This window comes from Sus scrofa, chromosome 1, assembly GCF_000003025.6.
Source record: "Sus scrofa isolate TJ Tabasco breed Duroc chromosome 1, Sscrofa11.1, whole genome shotgun sequence".
NCBI classification, from domain to species: Eukaryota; Metazoa; Chordata; class Mammalia; order Artiodactyla; family Suidae; genus Sus; species Sus scrofa.
Window position 1 is genome coordinate 6,789,248 of NC_010443.5, and position 25,662 is coordinate 6,814,909.

General features: G+C 47.2%; 1 protein-coding gene across 6 annotated transcripts in view; it reads left to right on the forward strand.

Moving 5' to 3' along the window:
- AGPAT4 (1-acylglycerol-3-phosphate O-acyltransferase 4) overlaps positions 1-25,662 on the forward strand; it is a 121,822-nt gene that overhangs the window by 27,514 nt on the left and 68,646 nt on the right. For 5 of the 6 annotated variants that reach the window (XM_021097343.1, XM_005654348.3, XM_013984539.2 and 2 more), the window contains exon 2: positions 18,468-18,732. In XM_021097343.1, the coding sequence (XP_020953002.1) occupies positions 18,555-18,732 (178 nt within the window). In that variant the 5' untranslated portion in view covers positions 18,468-18,554. 6 annotated transcript variants of the gene reach the window in all.

Below are 25,662 nucleotides of genomic sequence, written 5' to 3' on the forward strand. Positions count from 1 at the left end.
CCGGAGTATTTTAGGGCTGGAAGTGCGGCGTGAGCTGGCTCTGTGCCGCCCTCGGAACAGTGCAGACGGTTTGTAGGGTGTGTGCGGCAGTTGTGTGATTTTATCGTAACAGTTTTGGGGCACTAGCCTTTTTGCGTCCAGGCGTTGTATTTCCAGAGCTCTCCGCTCTGCCAGGATCTGCTTTCTTAGAAACTAGGAAGCCCTGTGAAGAGCGTTATCTGAAACCAAAAAGCACTTGCTTTTAGTATGGAATCCATTTTTTGTTCTGTCATTTGAGTCAGTGTTTACTCATCTTTAAGAATTAATTTACTCTTAGAATAAAGCTTAGATCAAGGATCAAAGGAGTAAGCCTCGGAGTTCCCTTGTGGCTCAGTGGGTTAAGGATCTGGTGTTGTCACTGCTATGTTACAGCTGTGGCGTGGGTTCAGCCCTGGCACTGGAACTTCTGTTTGCTATAGGCATGGCCAAAAATAAAAGAAAGAATAAATCCCAGTAGTAAACCAATGGCTAATGTATACTTCTTTCCTTGGTAAGGACCAGCTGAAATGGTACCCGAGGTTTTGTAAGGATATAATTTTCCCCACGTTTCCCAAATAGTTATTTCTTAGTGTGTACAGAAGAGTGACAGATGTGAAGACATCATCCTGAAAAGAGATAAGCCATGGGTTCTAGGTATTTAAAAATCACTTTAAAATTTTTTGGTGTTTCAAGTCCGTTGTCTTATTTTCACCCTCAATCGTTTTGTGAGGTAGATTGATGGAAATCATAAAGATGAAGCTGAGGCTCAGAGGAGGTACAGGACCAAACTAAACAAGTCACAGAATGTCCCTGAGCTTCCACCTCCTTACTGTGAAATGCGCACCTCATAAATCAGGGAGCATTGTCAATATCAAGCCATATATGTGAACAGACTTAACTAAGTAATCTGAAAAATGCAGTGTAAACATTGGAGCTCTTTTAAAAAAAACTTAAATATATTGTCCAAGCGGTCAATACTCTTGGTTAAATAATTAGAATGTGCAGAGAAACATAAAGAAAAAAAGTATTGTTCCCCATTATCTTTCTAATCCCCAGCATCCTTCGAGAGTGTTTGTTATCGAACCATTTTGGAAAGGAATTTGTTAATATCTTGTGAGGCTGGAGGATGCCATGTCAGAATGACGCAGCAATTCTGATTCCAGTGTCATTAATGCGTTATCTATGATAGAGAAAAAGTGGGAAATCTCCTGAATACCCATTAACGTGGTGATAGATTAATGGACATACGAAAGAATACTTTTCCACATTAAAACGACTAAACTAGATGCCTAAAATTTCAAAACCTTAGTGTCGAGAATAGAAAGAAAATCGCACAAGGATTTCAGTATTCTTGATGGACAGCCCTATAACCCAAGAATTACAAGTTGTTTGTAAATATATATATAGTAAAAGAATAAAAACATTGAAGGAAATGTACCAGTTTCAAGCTCAAATTGCAGAAGTGCCTTCAATATCTATATATTCTATTTCCTAAAAAAATGAAGTAAACATGACTGGATGTCAATGTGGTAAAATATTTTGTATATTTAAAATATTTCTGATTTTTTATATGATTTTTTTGAAAATTTTTTTAACAGAATAAAATACATATATTTAAACACAATTACATTTGCACAGATTATTATATCATGGATCTTAAGAAACAGATTAAGTGACTCCCTCTGGTGAAGTGGAATGGAAAATATGCTGAGACAAATAGGAAATTTATTCTATACTTTATCCATTTTTGTGTGGCTTTCATCTTTACTATTTAGTATTATCTATTACATTTCAATTTTTCTTTAAAAATTAGCTTTATATTAAAATTGTGTATATTATGCAACTAAAATTTATAAAGAAGAAAGCCTTATATACCATTAAATATTTTATATAGCATAATAAAAAGAATAGCTTAACTGGAGAGAATAGCAAAAATAATATACCCTCTGAAAGTAAGTAAAATATAAAGTGCATAAATTGGTTAAAAAAACAATGTAACTATATAAATATGTCCTCACAATTTGTTATATCTTATTGATTCTTCAATATAGGCATTACACCATTCTAGGTGTGTGATAAACAAGACATTATAGATTTTACATTGTACCATGGAGAGAAATGGTTATTAATAATGCAATTGTAGAACTGTATTATTTAATTGTGCAGTGGCATTATTTAATTATAATTATCATAAGTTCTTTGATGGAGAGGAAATCGGAATCAGAGCTAAGAAGATTTCAGCATTCCAAGAATGATGTCAAATGACCCCCTTCATGGTGGATTATGCACTTATTTGCTATGAGATATATTTCTTCTCCAGAGATTCCTTGTTTGTGTATCAGTTGTAGATTTTTGGTTTGCAGTTATTCTGAAGTTTTGATATAAGAGTCTGTATGTATATGAGATTGTTTTAAGTTGTTGTTCTCTTAATTGCAAGTTCATCTCCAGTGTCCTGCATTTGTACCCACCTCTTCTCATGATTTCAGATTTTGGTGGCATAATTGTGCATGGATGATTTCGTATCTTTACTGTATCTATGCCTTTACTGGTGAGCCTTGTCATTTGTGGAATTTTTGTTTCCTCTTGCTGTCTTTTCTATGTCTTTTGGTTGGGGCGTTTAGTCCATTCACATTTAAGGTAATTATTGATATGTATGTTCTTATTGCCATTTTATTAATTACTTTGGATTTGTTTTTGCTGCTCTTTTTCCTTTCCTCCTTCTCTTGTTCTTTTCTGCCTATAGAAGTTCCTTTAGTATTTGTTGTAAGGCTGGTTTAGTGTTGTTGAATTCTCTCAGCTTTTGCTTATCTGTGAAGGTTTTGATTTCTCCTTCAAATCTGAATGAGAGCCTTGCTGGGTAAAGTAATCTTGGTTGGAGGTTTTTTCCTTTCATCATGTTAAGTATGTCATGCCACTCCCTTCTGGCCTGCAGAGTTTCAGCTGCAAAACCTGCCAGTAACCTTATTGGGGTTCCCTTGTATGTTACTTGTTTCTTTTCCCTAGCTGCTTTCAAGATTTTCTCTTTAATTTTGGTTAGTTTGATTAACATGTGTCTCAGTGTATTCCTCCTTGGGTTTGTTTTATATGGTACTCGTTGTGCTTCCTGGATTTGAGTGAGTGGTTCCTTTCCCATGTTAGGGAAGTTTTTGGCTATTATCTCTTGGAATATTTTTTCTGTCCTCTTCTCTCTCTCTTCTTCTTCTGGCACCTCTATAATACGGATGTTGGTGCGTTTCATGTTGTCCCAGAGTTCTCTGAGACTCTCTTCATTTGTTTTCAATCTTTTTTCTCTTTTCTGTTCTGCACCTGTAATTTCCACTAATCTGTCCTCTACCTTGCTTATTCATTCTTCTGCCTCCTGTATTCTGCTCTTGGCTGCTTCTAGTGAATTTTTTATTTCAGTTATTGTATTTTTCATCTCTTCTTGCTTAAGTTTTATATCTTAAATCTCTTTGCCCAGTGTTTCCTGTAAGTTATCCATCTTTGCCTCCAGTTTATTTCCAATGTCTTGCATCATCTTCAGCATCAACAATCTAAAGTCTTTTTCCTGGAGGCTAAGAGTCTTCTCATCGCTTAGCTGATTTTCTGGGGTTTTTCCTTTCTCCCTCATCTGAGTTAAAGTTCTCTGTCTTTCCATTTTTATAGGTTTTTGGTGTGGTTCCTTTTTATAGATAATAGAGTTGTAGCCTCTCTTACTTCTGGTGTCTGCCTCCCTTGTCTTATATTTCTGATATTAAATGTTTGATGACTTATTAACCAACTACCTCCTAAGCATAGAGATGTACTGGGGTCTTTGTTTGTTTGTTTGTTTGTCTTTAATATTTGGCTCATAGGGTGCATGTTTTTGTTGACTTTTGTACATTGTAAACTTTTTTGTCACTGAGTACACTTCCACTTCCTCCCTGTTCTTCCTGGCCAGCTTGAGTCTTTCTGTTCCAATTTAATTATTTATTCAGAGAGAAATGTTTAGAAGTCGTCAGTGCTGGGGCTTCCTGCTCATGTCTTGTAATTATTTTCTATGTATTCGTTTGTAGCTGTTCATGATTTTTATAATTCATTGATGATACAGTTGGCCTCTGACACGGAAGGAGCTTGTCACCTAAAAGCAGAGGCAAAACTGACGTCTGGTTTAGTTAACACACAAAGGATCCACTGAGGAGTAAGGAACTCCTCAAAGTTTGGGAATTCACATGTGGAAGCGTCATATGCTATTACCAGAAATACCAGCTAAACAAACGTCTGGGCTGGAAAGGATTCTCTCATCCCCCTGGCTGCTGCCCACACTGCTGACTGCATTTTCCCTGTGTCCCGGGCCTGCTTCATTGTCCCTGTGTTCTAGGCTTTCGGTCCCTTGGAGAATGTGGTCCAGGGGCCTCCTGAGGCTTTGCCAGACTCTCCCTCGTCCCTGCAGGCATCCTTGTTCTGGTTCTTGAGATGCATCCTTGGAGGACCACCTAAAACTCCCTGCCACACTGTGGCTTCCTTTCTCCAAGCACTCATTGGTAATGAATCCCTTTTACAAACGAGTACTTTCTTGTCTGCTTGTCTTTTTTCTCCTACGGAAATGCTCCTGAAGGGAGATGGGCACAACCCCAGAGCTCGCCATACCCCCAGGGGATTCGCGAGGCCTTCTCAGGCCTTTGAATGGGAAAAGAAAGACCCCAGAAGTGGCTTCTGTGTGCACCTTGGTTTCCTTCATTTCTTTCTCAGATTCAGTTCTAAGGTGCAGCTTCTGAAGTTCCTGTGGGTCTTTAACCCTGGATTGGGAAAGGCTGATCTGTAATTCGAGGTAGTGTTTTACTGCCTCTAGTAGAGGAAACGGGAGTTCTCTTGCGGCTCAGTGGGTTAAGGATTCGGCAGTGTCCCTGCAGCAGCTGGGTCACTGCTGTGGCACAGGTTTGATCCCTGGCCCAGGAACTTCTGCGTGCCACAGATGTGGCCAAAAAGCATTTCAAAATAGAGGAAACCGGTCAGGTGGGAGGGCTAGCAGCACAAGGTACAAGAGGAAGAAAGAACGCTCAGAGCTTTGTCTGTCCTGCCCGAGGGATGGGGCAGGCCACAGACTCTACAGGTGCTGGTGTTTCAACTGTGGAATGAGCAGGTAGTGTACTGATTCCTACATTTCATTTCTTCTCTGTTTATTGCTATTTAACATATGAAATTATAGGAGGAAGGAGGGATCTGTCGATAAATGCTTTGGATACAGTTCCTTAAGTATTCAGAAGTACATCCATTTAGATATCCATGGTGTATCATAGCCCAAACTGATTGTCAGATCAAAGAGTTAAAAATACATGAAATTCATTATGGAAAAAACTAGATAAAATAAGTGAATACCAGTTTTCTGCAGGACAAGAAGTAGAGGTAGAAGGAAGACCTTTTCAAGCTTAAATTTTACGAAGAAATTACAGTCTTCATAATAATTTAAGGCTCTAATAAGCTAAAATTAAAAGCAAATGAACTGGGAAACTTGGTCATTCTAAATGACATAGGTAAGGTGGTTTTCTAGTTAGTGTATGAAGTGTTCATGCAAATCCACGTGCAAAAGATAAATGGGCCCTAGATAAAAACAAGAAGAGGAGTTCCCGTCGTGGCTCAGTGGTTAACAAATCCGACTAGAAACCATGAGGTTGCGGGTTCGATCCCTGGCCTTTCTCAGTGGGTTAAGGATCCAGCGTTGCCATGAACTGTGGAGTAGCGTAGGCCGGTGGCTACAGCTCCGATTAGACCCCCAGCCTGGGAACCTCCATATGCTGTGGGAGCAGCCCTAGAAAAGGCAAAAAGACCAAAAAAAAAAGAGAAAGCAATAGTTAAATAAGTTAAAAAATAATCCACTTCACTTGCAGCTCCCAAAGTGCAGCTTAAAGTAACGAGACACAACTTTTTCCCTCCTTTACGTATTTCTTTTTTAAACTGAGGTATTGTTGATTTACAGTGTTGTGTTAGTTTCAGGTGTACAGCAAAGTGATTCAGTTGCACGTATCTGTATAAATCTTTCTTTTTCAGAGTCTGTTCCATTATAGGTTATTAGAAGATATTGAATATATAGTTCCCTGTGTTATCTAGTGGGCCTTTGTTGGTTATCTGTTTTTTATGTAGTAGTGTGTATATGTTGATTCCAAACTCCTAATTCATCCCCCCACTTCTCCTCTGGTAACGATAAGTTTATTTTCTCTGTCTGTGAGTCTTTTTCTCTTTGCACATACGTTCATTTGTACCATTTCTTAAGATTTCACATGTAAGCAATGTCATATAGTTATTTGTCTCTTTCTGACTTACTTCACTTAGAATAATAATCTCTAGGTCCATCCATGTTGCGGCCAAAGGCACTAACTATTTCATTCCTTTTTATGGCTGAGCAATATATATATACATATATCACATCTTCTTTATTCATTCATCTTTCAGTGACAGGTTGTTTCCATGCTTGGCTGTTGTAAATAGCGCTGCTGTGATCATTGGGGTGCAGGTATCTTTTCAAACTAGAGTTTTCTGTAGTTGTGTGCCCAGAGGTGGGATTGCTGGATCATATGGTAGTTCTGTTTTTAGTTTTTTAAGGAACCTCCATCCTGGTCGTACCAACAGATGCAACTTTCAGTGTATAAAGAGTTAATCTGTTTTTTTGTGTCTTTAAATGAGAATTCTTAGGGCTGACAAACATGTAATGGCATATGGGTATTTTTGTAAACGGCCCTTAAGAACAGAAATAGCTATGAACTTTTTGGAAAGCAATTTGGCAAAATTTATCAGATGCCTTAAAATGTTTGTTCCTTGAACCCAGAAATCCTGCTTCTGGGAATTTATGCTAAAGCAAATATCCCCAAATCAGGGAAGAAAAACCCTTAGACTCAAGTATTAATTATTACATTACTTATTATTTAAAAGACAAAAAGAAGCCTACATGATACAACAGTGGGGCAGTAAGGTAATAATTATGCTATGTCCGCTGTAACTACTGGGATATTTATATTGTGAAAAGGACATTGATGTCAACAGAGGTTAAGAAAAGGGCACGTGCAATTGATTTAACAGAGGATCTCAACTATATTTAAAAGCAAAAAAGCCTCTGCCTGCAATGGTTTTACCTATCAAAGAAAAGACAAAGCCAATAAATTCACCAAGGACTCGAAGAAAATAAACACAAGTGTTGGTGGCTGTTAGAGGTGGTATAATTTCTACATTTTAGAATTCTACAAACTTTTTATAATGAATAGGAATTACTGATAGAATGGGAGGAAATTACCTTCAAAAAAATTCAGGACTTGTGAATTTCACCAAGTGACTTCCTCAATAAGAATAATTTCCTTTACTTCTACCAGATGCTATTTTAAAAGAAGTTTCTTTGTTTAAAAAAGTCAACTCTGTTCCCCAACCAACATCTGAAACCTACTGGGGTTTAAAGAGGTAATTTGCTTTCATTTTAGTTATTTTCATGTCAGTTTGATACATTGCCTCATGCAGTTTCAGCCTTGGTAGAAGAGGATTCTGTGCTTGGTTGCAGGGCGTAACGGTTTAGAGAACAATCGTGTGGGTTTATCTGCATGGCTTCTGTAGGGGAGACTAAATGGTTGGGTCATCTGCTCTGTTCTTATTGTAATGAGAAAGAGATCTAGGACTTTTCTAGGATAGTCATGTCATCCCTTTGTACTTTTTTTTTTTTGGACAATCCAGGGTTATTGGTGTGGAGACTAAATGATATTAGGTCATCTAGAGATTTGGGTTGAATCAACATTTATTGAGCATCTGTTTATTCTGTAAGAAGTAGAAGGGGTAGAGTTGATTCTGAGCCTGGAAATAATTACTCAGTAAGTGCTTCAGTTTATTGGGCACGGTACTGACCCACATAGGACACAGGGGGGCTCCGTAAGAAGCCCCTGTGCTTACTTGCACAAGTCTAATGCAGTGGTGTAGATAAAGCTATATACCCTTAAATATAAATCAGGGAAACTTGGACTTCATGGATGAGTGGGTGGCTGGGTGGACAGACAATGGAATGAATGAGTAAAGTTATCAGTGGATTCATGACTGCTTGCGTGAATCCAGGAGCACCTGTCCCAGATTCTACTTAACAGAAATTGGAAAGAACATCACTGCTTTCTCCAAGCATCCTCTGTTCCTGAGCTTTGTGACCAAAGTAGAAAAAGAGAAAAGGAGAGAGAAAGCCCTGCTTCATGTTTTATCACTGCTGTTATTAATGAAACTTTTCGAGGAATAGCCAGCCCATCATGACCCCAAACGCATCGCTCATTGCCGAGTACTTCAATATTCTGTGGTCATATTTCAGATCTATCGCGAAACAAGGAGACTGTAAGTCAACCTATTTTGGGTGCTCACAGCCAGCAATTCTGTCTTCAATAAATGATTCATGTCAGGAAAGCATTTAAGTGCATTTGTTTTCTAATAAGTCTCAGTCCATTAGGCATGAATCAAGTCAGGGAAACAGCCTGGGCTCATTGGCATGCCGTTATGAAAATCAAAGAGATGAAAGATTTAAAATCTAGCCTTATTGGCCTCTCACCTTCTGCACACTCCTTGCCAGAACACGAGGATGGACAAGAGCAGGGTCTCCGAGGACTCAGAGGTCCGGGGGTCAAGGGCGCTTCACGGGCAGTGAGGATGAGGGCGGTGGAGAAGGATCCAGCAGAGAGAAGAGCCCGTTACTGGGGTCTGCGATGGAGAAGAGAAGGAAAGCCCCCTCCCCACCCCATTAGGTCCTCTGATCAGACCCTCATGGAACCACCCCTCCAGGGGACCGTGTCAGAGCCAGCAGAGGGCCTCTCTAGACCCTGCTCCCTGAGAAATACTCTCGGAGACTAAGGCCATGTGTCTTTCCATGCCTCAGGAGTGCTCTGGTGGATGGGGTGGCATCTGGACCAGTGGCCCTGTTTTCCCATCTTCTCAGCATTGCGAGTGGTCGCAGGTGCCTGAGCATCAGCCCAGTGGCGCCTTGCACACACTCTCACCTCTCTGAACTCCCCCATCACTCCTGTGGGTCGTGTGTCTTGACTGAAGGGGAAGCCGAACCTTCTAGAGGCCAAGTGGCCAAGCTGATAGGGAGCCACAGATACATGCTCAGGAGTCGAACCCATCCTCCTGACTCAATACTGGTGCCTCCTGGTGGCTCCCTTTCTGCGTTTATTTCTTCGGCCACTACTAGTCATGATTTGTGGGTTCCCCAGGAGAACCCTAACCCGTTTGGCATTGGCAAGTGCAGCCCAAGTTCCCAGGCCATTCCACGCCCCCAGCCTCTATTTGCACAGGTGAGCTGCTGTGCAGGGCTTCCCACAGCCACGTGGTTTTGCGCCATGGCCTCCAAGCTTGGGTTACCACCACTTCACATCTTCTTGACTTTCTGAGATAGCCTCTCTCTGATGCTCGGAGCCTCCCCAGAGCAGGCAGTTTGTCCATTTGTCCAGGGCTGGTCACACACCCTGCTCACGTGGCCCCAGGCAGGGTTTAGTCCCGTGTCTACTGGAGAGAGTCCTCGGTCCTGATGGAGCCCAAGACCAGGTGGGCCAGGCCAGAAGGAGGGAAGAGACGTGGGCGGTCCCCCCGGCTTTACTGGAAAATGATGTGCTTGGCTGTTTCTCATCGGTGGTTCCGCACTGGTATCCCCATGGTACCCTGGCCTGGCTGTTGGCAGAGCTCGTGGAATTGTTTGTCCACTGGGGAGCCGGCTTAAAGGTTAGCATTCTAAATATGGACAAGGTTAGGGTCGCCCTGCTTTCCCCAGTGGGTATGCAAGATGAAACTACTCAATTATGTATGGTATTAAATGATACTAAATTATAACATATCAAATTATATAGGAAGATTCAGGAAATTTCCAACAAAGGCTCGAATTTTGCCGGGTCTTAATTGTAAACACTTTTTATTGCTGTTGGTCTTCAGTTTATTTTGAAATTTTAACGATTAGCTTTTATGAAAGAGGTTGAGGTGCCCTGATGAGCTGGGCACCTAGCTGACACCGTAGTAAGCCAGCCCGGCTTCAGCGGCTCTGAAGCTGTCCCCGCCAACCTGCTTCCTGCGAGGCGACACACGTTTGATCCGCTCGTCCTGTCCATTCCCATCTGCCAGAATTGTGTCCTCAGCCTCTTGTCAAGTCTGGGAAACACTCGTTTATTCAGGGGCACCGGAGTGATGGCCTGGGTCTCATCAATACCAGTTTTTATTTCTCTTCCGCGAGCTCCGAACAAGGCTCAGAGTGCAGGTTCACCTCGTTTCTTGAATACAATGTATATGGGAACTAACAGGCATTAACCATCACTGGGAAGACAGCCTTAGAACCAGTGATGTTGGTTTTCGTTTTCTTTCTCTCTCTCTCTCTTTTTTTTTTTTTGGTGGTGCCTGTGGCATGCCAGGATCAAACCACACCCCAGCTATGACCAGAATCACAGCCGTGACAATGCCAGGTCCTTAACCTGCTGAGCCACCAGGGAACTCCAGGACAGATGACTTTGAAACACCTGCCTTTTAGGGTGGGAATGGGGACATAATCATTTCATTAAAATGTGTGAGTGGATGGGGGGTGGGGCCGGGAAGTGGTCTTGCAGGTCACTTCAGCTCAGGGTCATTCTGGATTGTGTGGATGTTGGGGAAACATGTTCAAATGAGGAAAATTGGTAGGCTTCATGAGAGCCACAAGCAGAACGTTTAGTGAGAAAAGATGGTCGCTGGTTTGGGGAGCCGCTGGGGGGAGCAGCTGCAGGAGGGGGCTTGGCAGGGGGGCCTGGGAGCTCGGGTGGCGGACGCTGGTACCCAGGAGCGCCCTCCTGTAGCCCGCGCTTGCTGCTGCATGTAATCACCATCACCTCCCTGGAGGCGGGATTATTACACCCAATAAACAGGTGCAGAAACGGAGGCTCAGAGGTGGGTTCCCTGCCCAAAGCCACACAGTGGGTAAATGGGGCTGCCTGCCCAGGTTCCCCTGAGCCAGGCAGCTTTGTCACGGCCCGCGTGGGAAGAAGAGAGGTGGGCAGTGTGGTGAGACCGTCGTCCTGACCACGTTGCCTTGGTGACGGTGGGACTCGAGTAGGAGGTGGTTTCTATACTGAATAAAGCTCTCTTTTTTGTTTCTGGTGCCAGCTGGTGATGCATCCACCTCACGTCTGCTTCTGTGGGCCCAGCCAGAGCTGGTCTCAGGCCATCTCCCCACGTGGATAGACCTGGGGGTGGGCGTGGGGGGCGGAGAGCAGCCCCTCCGTCTTCCTCAGCCTTCACCGGTGTGTGACTGAGCTGATGGCCATGGCACATGGCAGCCGTGGTACCGTTCAAGAGCCCACTAGCCATCTCCATCCAGCCTCCATCCTGCTTCCGTCTTTGCGAAGGTTTCAGCCTGAACTGGCAGAGACTCATGGAAAGCAGATGAAGTTTCCTCATTCCATTTTTGGTTTGGGTTTCATGGTATTAGAGTTTTGCCAGGATTTCGTACAATTGTTTGGAGATTTCCAACGTTTGCACATAATTTTAATATATATTTTCCACGGAATATCTTGTAAGAGAGCTCCCGTGCTCTGGGTTGTTGGAAACAGACACGGTGAGGTCGGGGCCCTTTGGCCCCAGGGGCTGTGGGACAGCTGGATTGGGGTTTGGAGATGGCAGGCGTTGTGCCTGCGAGGAGGGCCTGATGGGGGTCTCTGCAGGACTGACCGGCAAGGCAGTGGCTCAGGAACTCACGGTTCCCCCAGCAGTCAGACCGGGGACCACAAGTCGAAATAGGGAATGGAAGCCCAGGTTCACAAGGAGTCTCGCTGCCGTGGGGGTCCTGTCTTCAAAGCAGCTTAACAGTGGTCAAGAACCTGCGCTTGAGTGTCAGGCATCTACTCTCTATCCGATCTTTGCATGTTCCCTGGTCTCACCAACCCTCAGTTTCTTCATCTATAAAATGGGATAACAAGGTCTTCCGTAGTAGATTTCTGTTAATGAGATGATGTGTGTAAAACCTTCAGCAGATTTATTCTGTTGCACTGGTTACCATTCAGAAGACCTGATGCTTAAGTCGAGATATTTTTAATTTTGTAGATGCCAGAGCTGCAAAAGACCTTCAAGAACGCCTAACTTAACTTGCTTTAGCTTTGTATTTTGTCATGACAGAAAAAGTTACCTAGGTTATTCACCTGATTTACCTCTGAATCTTGGTTTCCTTGGATTAGGTTTGTTTTGTTTTGTTTTGTTTTTACAACTTTTGGGCTCTTTATTATTTAAAAAAGTTTTTTTTTAAATTAACGTGTAGTTGATTTACAGCGTTGTACCAATTTCTGCTGTACAGCAAAGTGACTCAGTCATACATACATACATTCTTTTTTTTACTATTGTTTTCCGTCCTGCTCTATCCCAGGAGACTGGGTATAGTTCCCTGTGCTGCACGGCAGGCCCTTGCTGTCCATCCATTCTAAATGTAATAGTTTGCATCCACTAACTCCAAGCTCTCAGTCCCTCCTGTTTAACTCAACAACAACAACAACAAAAACAAACAACATGACTGAGCAATGGACAGACGACCCAAATAGACACTTATCCAAAGAAGACCTTTGGATGGCCAGTGGGCACGTGAAAAATGCTCCGCATCGCTAATGATTAGAGAAATGCCAATCAAATCTGCAGTGAGGTACCACCTCCTTCCCGTCAGAATGGCCCCCATTAGTAAGTCTACAGATGGCAAACGGAGAAAAGGGAACCCGCCTGCACTGTTGGTGGGGGTGTAAATTGGTGCGACCACTCTGGAGAAGAGCATGGAGGTTCCTCAGAGAACTAAATTCAGAGCTACCATATGACCCAGCAGTCCCACTCCTGGGCATCTACCTGGACAAAGGTACAGTTCAAAGATATGCGTGCATCTCAGTTTTCCTTGGATTAGATTTGAAGACTCTTTAGAATTTGTTTTTCTCTTATAACCTGCTCAGAAGCAGCTATTACATGTAAACTTAGATGCCTCGGTTTTCTACAGACTTAGGTTTTTATTATCCTAAAATTAGACTTTGGAGAGAGACTGGGGATTATTTATTATCGGACGTAATGAAAAAGTTGAGTATGATTTATGGTTTGTTTTAATGGACTTCATGTTCTATACAGGGATACTGGACAAAGGACTGTGCCATCAAATTTTAAAATAAGCTCATTTTATATAGGCTTCTGCCAGCCCATTAGCCACTGATCATTTTTTAATTGAGGAATATATTCTCGTTAGAGATGGTCCCAGAGACAGTTAAATTCCATCTAGAATACTTTCTCTCCTGTTTTGTTTTGGGCCTTGGACCCGTGTCACTCCCAGGAATCCAGACACTAAATGTATCCTTGTTTCTCAGTTCGAAGCGCCACGTGGCGGCCTCGGGCTTCCGCAAGTTAGTTGCTGCCCTCTTGGCGATTTGGGCTAAATGCAGAACTCGAGATCTGAAGGGGGTACAGCCAGAGCACCCCCCCCCCACGCATTTCACGGGGTCTGCATCCAGGCCCCTTTCGTGCAGGGCTGAGCCGGGGCGTCCTCTGCCTTATGTGCCAAAGGTGCCGTCTGGGAACAAGCCCAGCAGCCAGCCCTGCGTTAGCCCTGCTGCTCTCTCTGCCGTCCCCGCGGAGTTTTCCTTCCCTCTTCTTCATCGGTTGCGCCTCACCGGTTGCAGACCTGTCTCTGTCGCTGGGAGCTGTGGGAGAGATGGGCTGGCTCCCCTTTAACCACCCCCGGGGGAGCGAGACCCCTGCTCAGAGAGAGGCACTGGCTGGCAGGGCGGCTTTCCTGTATCAGAATCAGACTGGTCCTTTGGTAGAGATCTTGGAGCCACCTGCTCAGGTTCTTCCGAAGGGGGAAGGTGATGAAAGCCGACCCCATTTGGGCTCCCTTGTCTGTCTGCGTGTGTATCTTTGTGTGTGTGTGTGTGTGTGTGTGTGTGCATACAAAGATCACTGCGTTTAGTGTTTTTAGAGCTGTGATTTTTATTCTCTCTGGATATAATTGGGTGACCTTTATCTCTTAAGAGCGTGATGCAAATGTAGCCCTCTTACTACCAACCAATTATAACGATGCTTTCTTCACTCACTTGTGTGGGTTTCTCATCATTCACTGTATTGTTTCCTCCTGTCAGAAATGTAAGTGCTTTCTAATTTGGGGCGCTTATAAATAATACTGGCTGAATATCTTTGTGCAGAGAGAATTTTCTAAAAGCTAATTTTATCCCCGAGAGAGCTCGTCAGAGGTTGGTTTACGAAGTCAAGCGGTGTGAAGGTGTCGAGGTCTTTCTGTGTGTGTCACCTCTCAAAAGATGGAGCAGTTGTTCTCACGCTGAGGATAAAGCCCTCTTTTTTTTACCTCAGCTCCTCTGGAATGGAATATTATCATTTTTAGCTTGGAATGTAAAAAAAAAAAAAAAAATAGTGTTATCCCAACTAGCCTGCCTGCCTTCCTCCCTTCCTCTCTCCCTCCCTTTCTTTCCTTCTTTCGCTGTACCTGTGGCATATGGAAGTTTCTAGGCCGGGGAATGAATCTGAGCTGCAGCTGTGACCCAAGCCTCAGCTGCAACAACACTGTAACCCACTAAGCAGGGCCCGGGATTGAACTCGCACCTATGCAGAGACCTGAGCCACTGCGGTCACCTGCTGCACCATCGTGGGAACTCCCAGTTACTGCAATCAGCATTTCTTTTTTCTGTCTTGCCTTCTTCCCTTCCTTCGTTCTTTCTTTCTTTCTCTCGACTTGCGGTGGCCTGATGGAGGATCTCCATTCCAAGGCCAGGGATTGAACCCAGGCTGCAGTAGTGGAAGCACCAAGTCCTAACCTCGAGACCATCAGGAAACTCCCCCTTTTATCACTTTGCTGTCGGTTTTATGAATGGTATTCTGGCGTTTGGGATTAAAAGAGCCTAAATCAGGGGTTATTTAGATGAGGATACGCACTGGTCTGGGGCATTATCCTAACAATTCCACGTGGATTGATTGCCTTGGAAGGAAGCTTTGGCTTCTAACACCCTGAGCTGGCTTGGTTCTGTCACGTGAATGTGCAGAACCAACCAACCAAACCTTTTAAAACAAGCTACTGCAAGAGTTGGCCCCACTTCAGGTTTAGTCACTTCCAGAATGTGGCCAAAGTTCGTGCTTATTTTAAAGTAGCTGCAGAATGTTGACCTGGGCAGCATATGTGAGTCCTAACTCAGGTTCCCGCTTTGTTGTCTAATTTGATGCCTGCGGTGAAGCTCGCTGTGTGTATTTAGAGAAGGATGCAGCTTGCGTTCTCTGTCGCGGGGATTCTGAGTTGCTTTTCTTTGCTTATGTTTCCATGGAAGGTGCTGGGCAGCATGTGGCGCCATCTGCTTTGCCACCGCGCACCCTGCATGCGTCCCACAGGGCGCGCTCCGCCCGTGTGCGCCCGCCCGCTTCTCTGCGTCTGGACAGTTTCAGGGCAGAAATTGGCATGGGAAACAGCGCTGGGGAAGGCATCCCGTGAGCTGGCGCTCTCCTTTATTCCGGGTCTACCTTTGCCAAGATCATGATTTAGTTAAGAAGGCCCTGTACATGTGAAGCCGTTGGGTTTTTTATTTTGTGTTTTTGGCAGCACCCATGGCATGTGGACGTTCCCTGGCCAGGGATCAAGCCTGTGCTGCAGTTGCAGCCTGTGCCACAGCTTCGGCAATGCCAGATCCTTAACCTGCTGGGCCACAGGGGAACTTCCACATGGGAGTTTTGTGAATGCATCGTTTCCCGTTTCTGAGTCACTCGCAGTAAAGGACAGGTTACAATGAAAGCAAATAGGAGAAGGAAATTTTTTTTCTTTTTTTCGCTTTTTAGGGCCGCACCTGCAGCATGTGGAAGTTCCCAGGCTAGGGTTCGAATCGGAGCTACAGCTGCCGCCCTATACCACAGCTCACGGTACTGCTGGCTCCTTGACCCACTGAGTGAGGCCAGGAATCAAACCCGCATCCTCAGGGATACTCGTTAGGTTTGCTATTGATGAGCCATAATGGGAACTTCCGGGAGGAAATGTTTTAACCCGATTCAAGGTCAGTTGAAACATCGGGATCTAGATGTGGAGCCAGGAGGGAATCAGTTGATTTATATCTCGCTGGCTTTCCCAGAGATGCCAAAGAAATATATCCTAGCTGCCCCTCGTGGCCTGTGTCTTTTCTTGAAAGGAGAGAGAACTTCTCCCACCATTTGGGTTTCCCTGCATTCCAGGTGTTGTGCTGTGTTTCAGATGCCCTGTTATCCCTGAGTCCTCAGTAACCCCGTGTCGGAGGATTGGAGCCTGGATTTCTAGCCAGGACTGCCTGCTTCCAGTGTTCCCTCAGCCGTTCCTTACCCTCCAGCTGGCCTGTATCCCCCTCAGAAACTACTGCGGGGAGCCTGGGAAATGGGTGGATCCAGCTCTGCCCAGGAAGGAGAAGGATTTCATTGTCATTATAGAAAAGAACAAAGAAACACAGGGATAAAGAAACCACCCATCATCCTTCCACCCCAAATTAGAAAAAGAGGCAAAGAATTTTAAAATGTTTTCCAAAAACCAAAACCAAAACAAACAAAGGAGTTCCCTGGTGGCTCAGTGGGTTAAGGATCCCGCATTGTCACTGCTGTGGCGGGGGTTTGATCCCTGGCCCTGGAACTTGTACATACCTCAGGAAAAACAAACAAACAAAAAAAGCAAAAAAACCCAAAAACAAATAAAATGCTTTCTTGCTATCTTTTTCATCACTGGTCAGAGCTTTAGACCAACTTTCCTCAATTTAGGGCTGAGTTGGCTCACGTTAAGAGAGCAAGCTTGCCTTTAAGATGGGTTGGGTGGTTCCCCAACTTCTCCCTGGAATGAGCTTAAGGCACACAGCACCTACTCGCCCACTAGACAACCCCCTAAAGCATCCAGCCTTGCTTCTCTTTTAATAATCAGCCCTGAGGCTAAAGTCGGTTGTATGGTTTAGCAAACTCTTGGCTCTTCTTACCTTACTCTTCTTCATGCCGCTCCTTCGCTCTTGTGGGTTTTGGCTCTTGAATACAAATTTGAGAATTAACTAAAATTTTGCAAACAATAATCGCCTCCTTGGAATTTTGATTGCCCTCTGTTATTCTTTCTTATAGATAGAGAAATTTGAAATTTAGAAGAGTCGGTTTAGCTGAGGATACACGACCATTGCGAAGTATCACAGCGCTTCAAGCCCAGACAATAAGGACCCAAGCCCCGACACCAGCGTAGGGAGAGGTCTGGGGCAGAACCAAGCCAACCGAGGCCCGCCTGCCTGTGACACCGCCTTAAACACCACCAGTGCTGTGTGACTAGCCAGGGTTTTGCTAAAGACCGTGATGGTTCTTCAACTTTCACGAGAAAAAAAAAAAAATCTCACTTTTTCTTCATAACACTTGTCTTGACTTGGAAACTGAGGAAGGCAGCATTCAATCCCCTGCATTTCCAGCGTCAGCAACTTCTGTTTCTTAGTGTTAAACCAGCAAAGCAAAGGGTTTGTCAGATACTTTCCAAACACTAGATCCTAAGTTCCCGCTGTGGCTCGGTGGGTTAAGAACCCAACACAGTGTCCCTAGGTGAGGGTGCAGGTTCGATCTCTGGCCTCGCTCAGTGGATGGAGGATCTGGCGTTGCCTCAAGCTGAGGTGTAGGTCGTAGATGCGCCTCTGATCCCGTGTGGCCGTGGCTGTGGGATTCTGATTTTCGAACTCTTAAGGGTCTGTGTGTGTGTGTGTGTGTGGTGGGTAGGTTCTTTTGCCTTCATAGTTGGTTATTTGTGTATTTGTGTTCACTGATAATATCAAATTCATCCCTTGTCTAACTTCATTAAATCATTTCATTTATGTATTTGTTATAAGATTGGCACTCCGCCTCTGTGCCAGCGACTTTTCCAAGGCTTGGGGAGACAGTGATGATATTCCAGATACTCATGTGTCCCAGAAAAGTCACAGTTCCAGGGCAGGAAGGCCGGCAGCTGAGCCAGTAACAGCGGAGGTGCTGCCTGGCTCCCGAGCATTGGCCTGGGGGTGGTCCCTCATCTCCCAGAGCAGGTGCGCGTGCCTTCGGGGAGGTCTTGTTAGACGTGATGACGCACCGAGGTCTGGAGATGAGAACGAGCGGAGGGAGGTGAAGGGGTTGCTGGGGGCGGTATTCGGGCAGGAAGGACGGCCCAGAGCTGCAGATTCTGGCCACGCGGGCCTCCTTCTGCCGGGGGCTGTGGAGCCCTGGCCAAGTTACCTGGCCACTCTGGGCCTCGGGTTCCTTCTCATGGTAGTTAGTCCCTGCCTCACAGGTGTCAGGACAATCCGGGGGACAAGTGGTTTTAAAGGGCCGAAACTGTGCCCACCCCTAAGCAAGCATTATGTCAATGTTTGGGAAATAAAAATAAATCAACAAGTCTACAGTGTGTTTAATCTAGAGAGCATATCTTTCTTTTACTATGAGGGTTTTTTTTTTTTTTTTTTCTGCCTATAAGAGCGCATTCTGCTTTTTCTGACCCTTAACCTGTGTTTCAGGTGCATTCCTGAGTCCCGGAGCCTCTCCCCTGGGGACGTGGTCCTGCTGTGGGTACTTCGTTCTTGGAGGAAGAGCAGCCTCCCAGCATGGACCTCGTCGGGCTGCTCAAGTCTCAGTTCCTGTGCCACCTGGTCTTCTGTTACGTATTCATCGCCTCGGGTCTCATCATAAACACCATTCAGCTCTTCACGCTCCTCCTCTGGCCCATAAACAAGCAGCTCTTCAGAAGGATCAACTGCCGGCTGTCTTACTGCATCTCCAGCCGTAAGATACTTGTGTTTCTCTGGTTGCTTCGCCGCCGCTGCGGTGCGCGTGGCGCAGTGAGGGCTTTGCAGTGTCTGCGAAGGTATTGGGGGCGGGGGGTGGCATTTCTGTCTCGTTTGTTTGAGGTTGGAAATGACTTTTGTCCTCATGCTTCAAAAACTATGTTTGGAATGAATGATGCCAGTAGCACAAATTCAGCAGGCACAGAAGGGTATCCTGGGAAAAGCAGATAAGCATTCTGTCTCTCTTTCTTTAGTTTTCCTCCTCCGAAGCAGTCAGCATTAATGATTTCTTCGTTATCCTTCCAGAAATAGGATGAGGGCCTGTGTATGCGATTTCTGTAAGGAAATACTTGTGTGTGTGTGGCTGCTGTGTGTACGTGTGCGTGGGAGAATCCGGGTACCTGTATAGACACCTCAGACGTGCTCCTACTTCCAAAAAACTAAATGGCAATATAATATATTGTCTTCTTCCTTTCTTCTTTAACTTTTTGAGATAATTGTAGATGCATATGCACTTGTCAGAACTAATACACAGAGAGGTCTCATAGACCCTGAAGCCAGTTTTCCGCCAAAGATCACCTCTTGTGTCACCACAGTTTGCATGACATCCCAAGAAAACTGATATGGACACAACCCATCAACCTTATTCTGATTTCTCCAGTTTTATATACTCGTGTGCGTGTGTGTGTGTATGTGTTTGATTATACTAGACTATTTTAAACCTGGCTAACTCAGCTGGCCAGAATTTCAAAAGTGAAAATGATAAAAGATAAATCTGAGTATTGGGATGCACCTGCAGCATATGGAGGTTCCCAGGCTAGGGGTCCAGTCAGAGCTGTAGCTGCTGGCCTACACCACAGCTCACAGCAACGCCGGATCTTTAACCCACTGAGCAAGGCCAGGGATCCAACCCGTGTCCTCATGGATACTAGTCAGGTTCGTTACTGCTAAGCCACGACAGGAACTCCCTCAGCTACTTCCGATTATACCCAGAGTCCAAAATTCTGGGTATCTTTCTGAAACCTTAAAGGGTTTCATTTAAAAATGAAGCCATGGGGAGCTCCCGTCGTGGCTCAGTGGTTCACGAATCTGACTAGGAACCATGAGGTTGCAGGTTCGATCCCTGACCTTGCTCAGTGGGTTAAGGATCCGGCATTGTCGTGAGCTGTGGTGTAGGTTGCATGCGAGGCTTGGATCTGTCCTTTTGCAACTTCAAATCATGTGTATTTGCTTTGTCCTAACCCCTATTTAAATCTTAGACAGGTGGTTAAGAATTGAATTTCTCATTTGGCGTCGAGAAATAGAAGGGAGCTGTGGCTCAGCAGTAACGAATGGGGCCAGTAGCCAAGAGGATGTGGGCTCAATCCCTGGCCTCACTCGGGTCAAAGGTCCTGCGTTGCTGTGAGCTGTGGTGTAGGTCAAAGACGTGGCTCGGGTCTGGCATGGCTGTGGCTGTGGCTGTGGCGTAGGCTGACGGATGCAGCTCCTCTTTGACCCCTAGCCTGGGAACCTCCACGTGCCTTGAGTGCAGCCCAGCCTTAAAAAAGCAGAAAAAAGGAGAGAGAGAGACATAGAATTTGAGATGGGGGTTCCCAAGACGACTCGATTTTTCTTTGGGTGAGTGGTGAAGACATACCAAGTTTAAGGCAGGGTCAAGTTGATATTCTTCTTAAGGTGCTTTAGCCTACTTTGCTTCGGGTGGAAATTAAAGTGGAGAACAGCTTCAGCAGGCACGGCGGCGGAGTTTTAAACACAAGTTCATTAAATGACTTAGAACGATTTACAACCATCCGAGATCCACTGGCATTTCCCTGCCCAGGGCGCAGCGAGGGGCAGGTGGGGTAATTGTCCCAAAGGCTCGGTGGCACCTCTTTCCAGGGCCGTGCTTTCCGTGGGCTGCTGCTGGGGAAGGAGGCTTCCACGGGCTTGGGCTGAGCAGAAGCAGAGAGATTTCTTGCCACCTGAAGAGGAAAGGGAGGGCTTCTCTCTGGGGGAGCAGTTCTAGCTTCTGGAAAGGCAGGGTGGGGTGGAAGGGAGGGCACTGCCTCCTGGGCTAGGCTGCGGGCACTGACTGGGACTTGTCCGCTGCACCCACGTCTCCTGTCCCCTTCCTGTCTCCCAGCGTGCGTCAGATACAAAGCTAGTCTCCTTCTCACTCCCCTTGAACCTGTCCTCTGTAGTTGACAGATTTCCTGTGCGAATTTCACAGCAACAGCCAAAGGCGGGGAGCAGGCAGGTAGTTGGGAAGCTTGGCTGAAAACTGGTGATCTTCAGAGGCTACGGTTTCTGGGCTGTTGAGTAGCTGGGAATCTGAGATGGTCAGGCCCCTTCTGTTTGCTTTCGTGGCCTCCTCCTCTCTGGGTTAAGATGAAACCTCCTCGTGGGGTTTAACGAATCACGTTTTCTTTTTGTCATTTTTTGGCCGTCCTGAGGCATACGGAGCTCCCAGGTCAGGGATCAGATCCGAGCCACAGTCCCGACCTAAGCTGCACCTGCGGCAGCCCCGGATCCCCCACCCACCACGCTGGGCGGGAAGCAAACCCGCGTCCCAGCCGCTCCCAAGACACCACTGATCCCACTGTGCCACAGCGGGAGCTCCTAATGAATCACTTTAAAGCTTAGGAAATCAGTAGCGTTCATCATTTGCAGCTGATTGTTTAAGGAAAAAAAAGGCAGATAAAATGTTTCCTAGAAACTCAGATCTCCTCCATCACCCGTTCACCTTTTACTAACAGAGCTGTGTCATCATCCCCCCTTTTTTTTTAAAAAAAAGCTTTTGTCAAGAGCTTAGTGTTAAACCAGATGAGTCCAAGGTCAGGTGCCAGCCCTGGCGTGTGAAAGGCCACACTGATGTAAATGACAAACAAGGCCTTGGTGGCCAGGACCAACGTCGGGAATAACTATTTTAAAGGTTTGTTGTTGTTTTTTTTTTCCCATTTTTTTTATTATTCAAATGAATTTATCACATCTGTAGTTGTATAATGATCATAACAATCTGATTTCACAGGATTTCCATCCCACAGCCCAGGCACAGATTTTTTAAATCTCGGCAGCTGGCTTTGGGAAGGTTGTGTTATCATTGTCACCTAGCTTTGGAGGCGGGGGCTGAGGCCAGCTGAATGGGGAGAGGGGACGGGGCGTGCTTCTGCAAGGGGAGAAGGAAGACAGTTGCGAAAGGCGGACTGCGCGGTAGGTAGAATTGTGTTCCCCTTCCACGGCGGAGGATGTGCCCTCTAATCTCCAGGGAAAAATGGCCAAGACCAGCTGGCTGGTTTTCCTTCCCCTCTGACGGGACGGCTCTAAAAAAAGCAGAGAAGAATTCAGAGAACCTATTAATGGCCGGGTTTTGCAAAGGGGAGAGGGTAGGCAGGACCGCAACTGACCTTCATGGTCCATTGAGGTCTGGTGACACAAAACTGCGTGGGGACACCCCAGCCCCCACACCACCCCCTCTGCCTCCCCGCCACCCCCAATCCTGGTGCTTTGCTTCCAAATGCAGCAAGAGCAGACCAGCTCTGTGCACCCAGCCAGCCACCTGCGCTTCCTGGACCACAATGCTCCTAGATGCAAGGGCTGCCCACGCGTGGGTCCCCTGGGTGCCCGGGCTGGGCAAAGTCGCACGACGGTGAGGCGGGGTCAGAACCTGAGGGCTACGACGTGACACAGGATGGCCTCCCCTCCTGCTCACAGGTTGTTACCTTGGCCAAGCCACTCGAACCCTCTGAGTTCAGCATGGAATAGCTGGGCTGGTCACAACAACCGGTCAAAAAAACCAGAATGAGATGCTACATACAAAAGAAGGGCTTTGTAAATTGTTTAAAGCACATCAAATTTAGGATGAAAACTGGAATTTGTGTCTCTGGAGGAAAGGAGCACTGCGGGGGGGAGGGCAGGGGGCTGGCAAGGGTATCTTCTCATGATGGCCTCAGCTGCCTGGTTAGCTAACTTCTAAACAATCAGCTCCATTTGAATAAAGGGAGGGAGTGGAATTGAGCAAGAGTCCGAACCTTTCTAATGAAGCGCCTGGAAAGATATTTACTTCCCTTCAGCCCCTGCCTTCCGCCCCCACCCCCGCGAAGGTTATGGGCCCCTTTGTTTGCAGGAGGGGGAGGTCTCGTGTAGAGAAGCCAGCTCTGTTTCACCACCTGCAGCACCGCTCACAGGTCCTCCCTTGAAACACATGTCAGTTTTCCTGCTGTAACAATAATCCGCATTTGCAAAGGACCCCAGGATGTGCAAGTCCCATCCCAGTTGTGACCTGAAGCCTGAAGCCGGTCTGTGGTCCCCTGTTGTCAATAGCCTCAGCAAGGTGGGTGCCTGCAGGCTGAGCCCAAGCCCCCAGAGGCCTAAGGAAATGGGTGCATCCAGGCGGTTAAGTCCCGGCTCCTGCCGGAGGTTGACTCTCTTCTCCTGAGAGAAAGCGGCTCGTTCCCCTGCCAGCAGCTTTTGGCAGGGTGTGGAGAGCCGTCCGGGTATCCGCTGGCCAAGGGCCGGGCTGGCTGCTTTGTCCCCTCCATGGCCACTCTGTTCACGTCTTACTCCTCATGACCCAGGCGTTGCTGGGTTGGTCTGAAGATGGAGCAGCATGAACCGAGTGGAACAGACGCCCCTTGGGTGACTCAGTGGGTGACTCAGAGGATGGGCGCTGCTGGCACCAGGGCCTCTGACTCTGTGCGGTTAGCCGTGTGCCAGCTCCTGGTCTGGTCCTGTGTGTGTGCTGTTCTGCTCCTTGATGCTGCGCATGGCTTTGCTTTCGGCCGCTGGAGGAAACTCTCTAGGGTTGGCTGCCGGGGCCTTGAGTTGAACTTCCTTTTCCCTGTGCCCAAGTCCGTCTTCCGCATCTTCACATGTCAGTGCGGTTAATTGTGAAGCAAAACAAAACAAACCTCCTGCCTCTCCGCTATTCTTTTTTTTTTTTTTTACAATGATCTCATTTCCTGCTTTGCCCAGGGAACTCCTCTGCGGAGAAGAGCTGCGTGTCTGCTGGCCTGTCCTCCAGGCTTGCGTCCGGAAGCGGGAACGGGATGGCACTCTGGGCGAGAGTCAGGTGCATTCATTCTGAGCTCCCTGATGGGGCAGGACTGTGTGGCTTGAAGGGTCCACTGTCAGCGTCCGCACTACTTTGCGAGCTCTCTGACACTGTCCAGCTTGGTCCGACACTGTCCAGTGGACGTCCTGCCTCTCTCTGAGAGGTGGGGGGGATGCCTGGGCAGGCAGCTTAGCCCGGGCTGAGCAGGGCAGGCCAGGAGTCCCCTCCACCTGCTGCCCTTAGGGTGGCCGCCAGGGAGGCCGAGGCTCCCAGGATGCCCTTGTACCTTCTCCCGGTCCTTCCATCAGACGCTGGTCTCTGGCTGCCTCCGGGGGTTTCTGCGGGTCTATAGGTATGCATAACTGCCCTAATCAGTGGATACCGTGCTAGTGAACCGGGTTTTCCTGGATCCACTTACGGAAGCCCTTCAGAAGGCCAAGAGAGGTGGGGGAACCGCCCCAGGAGAAGGACCTAGAGGGTCCAGGAGGACAGTCGGTGGCTTGAGAAGGGGATGCTGCCATGGCCGTGGGAAAGCGTGAGCTGGAGGCCCTGCCCCGGGAGGAGGGCGCCCCTCGATTCCCAGGGCTGGACCCAACCGCTGCGGCTGCCTGCACGGTACCGACCACGAGGACACCTCCCCAGGGCCCGCTGCCTCCTCTGTCCCCAGGCCTCCCCAGCCCAGAGCAGCTCAGGTCCACCTCAGGGGCTCGTGCTACTGGTGGTGACAGATGGGTGGGGTGGACAGGCCCAGCCACTAACCTACAGGCGGCTTCCCTGGAGCCCGGTAGGACCCGGACTTCCCTGAAGATGCCCCCTTGTCCGTCTTGTGGAGTGGTGACCCTCGGGTCCCCTGCGTAGCCCCTCCCCCCCCCCCGCCCCCAACTGTAACCCCAGCATCACTCCGAGTCCTGCAACAGGCTGGCCCTGGGGGCCGTCCAGCCAGCTGTGCTTTGGCATAAGGCCATCTCCCCCAGAGCAGATGTGGCTGGTTTTGTGTCTTTCTTTCCTTTGTCTCTCACTCAAACTAAAGAACACTCCCCCACCCCCACCCCTCCTGAGGCAGGATAAAGACTGTCTTTTGAATGTCCTGCTGTGAGTTCCAGATTGTCTCAGCCTGCAGCAGTTTCCTTTTTTTAATTTTAATTTTTTAAATTAGTTTTTTTAAAAATGGTAGTTGATTTACAATGTTGTGCCAGTTTCTGCCGTGAAGTGACCCAGTCCTGCGCATGCACATATGAAAAATAGACGCATCTTCTTTTTCTCATAGTGGTGTGGCTGAGGGGAGGGGGCAGGAGGAGGGCGGGGATCCGACATCAATTGTCCCAAGTGCAGACCACTCCCAACCGCCCTGAGTGGGTCCTCGGACCCTGGTTACCCCCCGAAGGGAGGGCCAGCCCTGGAGTCGCTGAGGAGGAGATGGAGGTGGAAGGGGGACCCCTCCGGGGGGTGAGGGGAGGAACTGCAGATGAGCGAAGCCCCCGAGGAGAGGAGAGCCCTGTCCCTGGATTTCTGCTCGGCTTCCTCCGAATGGAAGTTGTTATTGATCCGTTGGGCACGTGCCCCCCCCCCCCCCCCAGAGCAGAGCCTGGGGAAGGAGTGGAGGAGGCACGAGCAGGGGTCCTAGGGGTGGGGGTGCAGGGGAGAGGGATCAGCTCCCTGAGGCTTCTGTTTCTGGGCAGGACCCGGAGAAGCAGGGATCAGAAGGCCTGCTGGGTGTGGTCACTAGGCAACGGCCGCCAGTGCCTGTCCCCCAATAATGAAAACCCAAGACGGTCTGGGGTGTCTTTGGGAAGAAAGTCATCCATCAAGGAGGGGGCTGTGTTCCCAGCAGGACCTTGAGAGGCGCAACTCACTTGGCAGCTGGCTTGGTCTGAGTCTCTTCCCAGCCTGATGAATGGC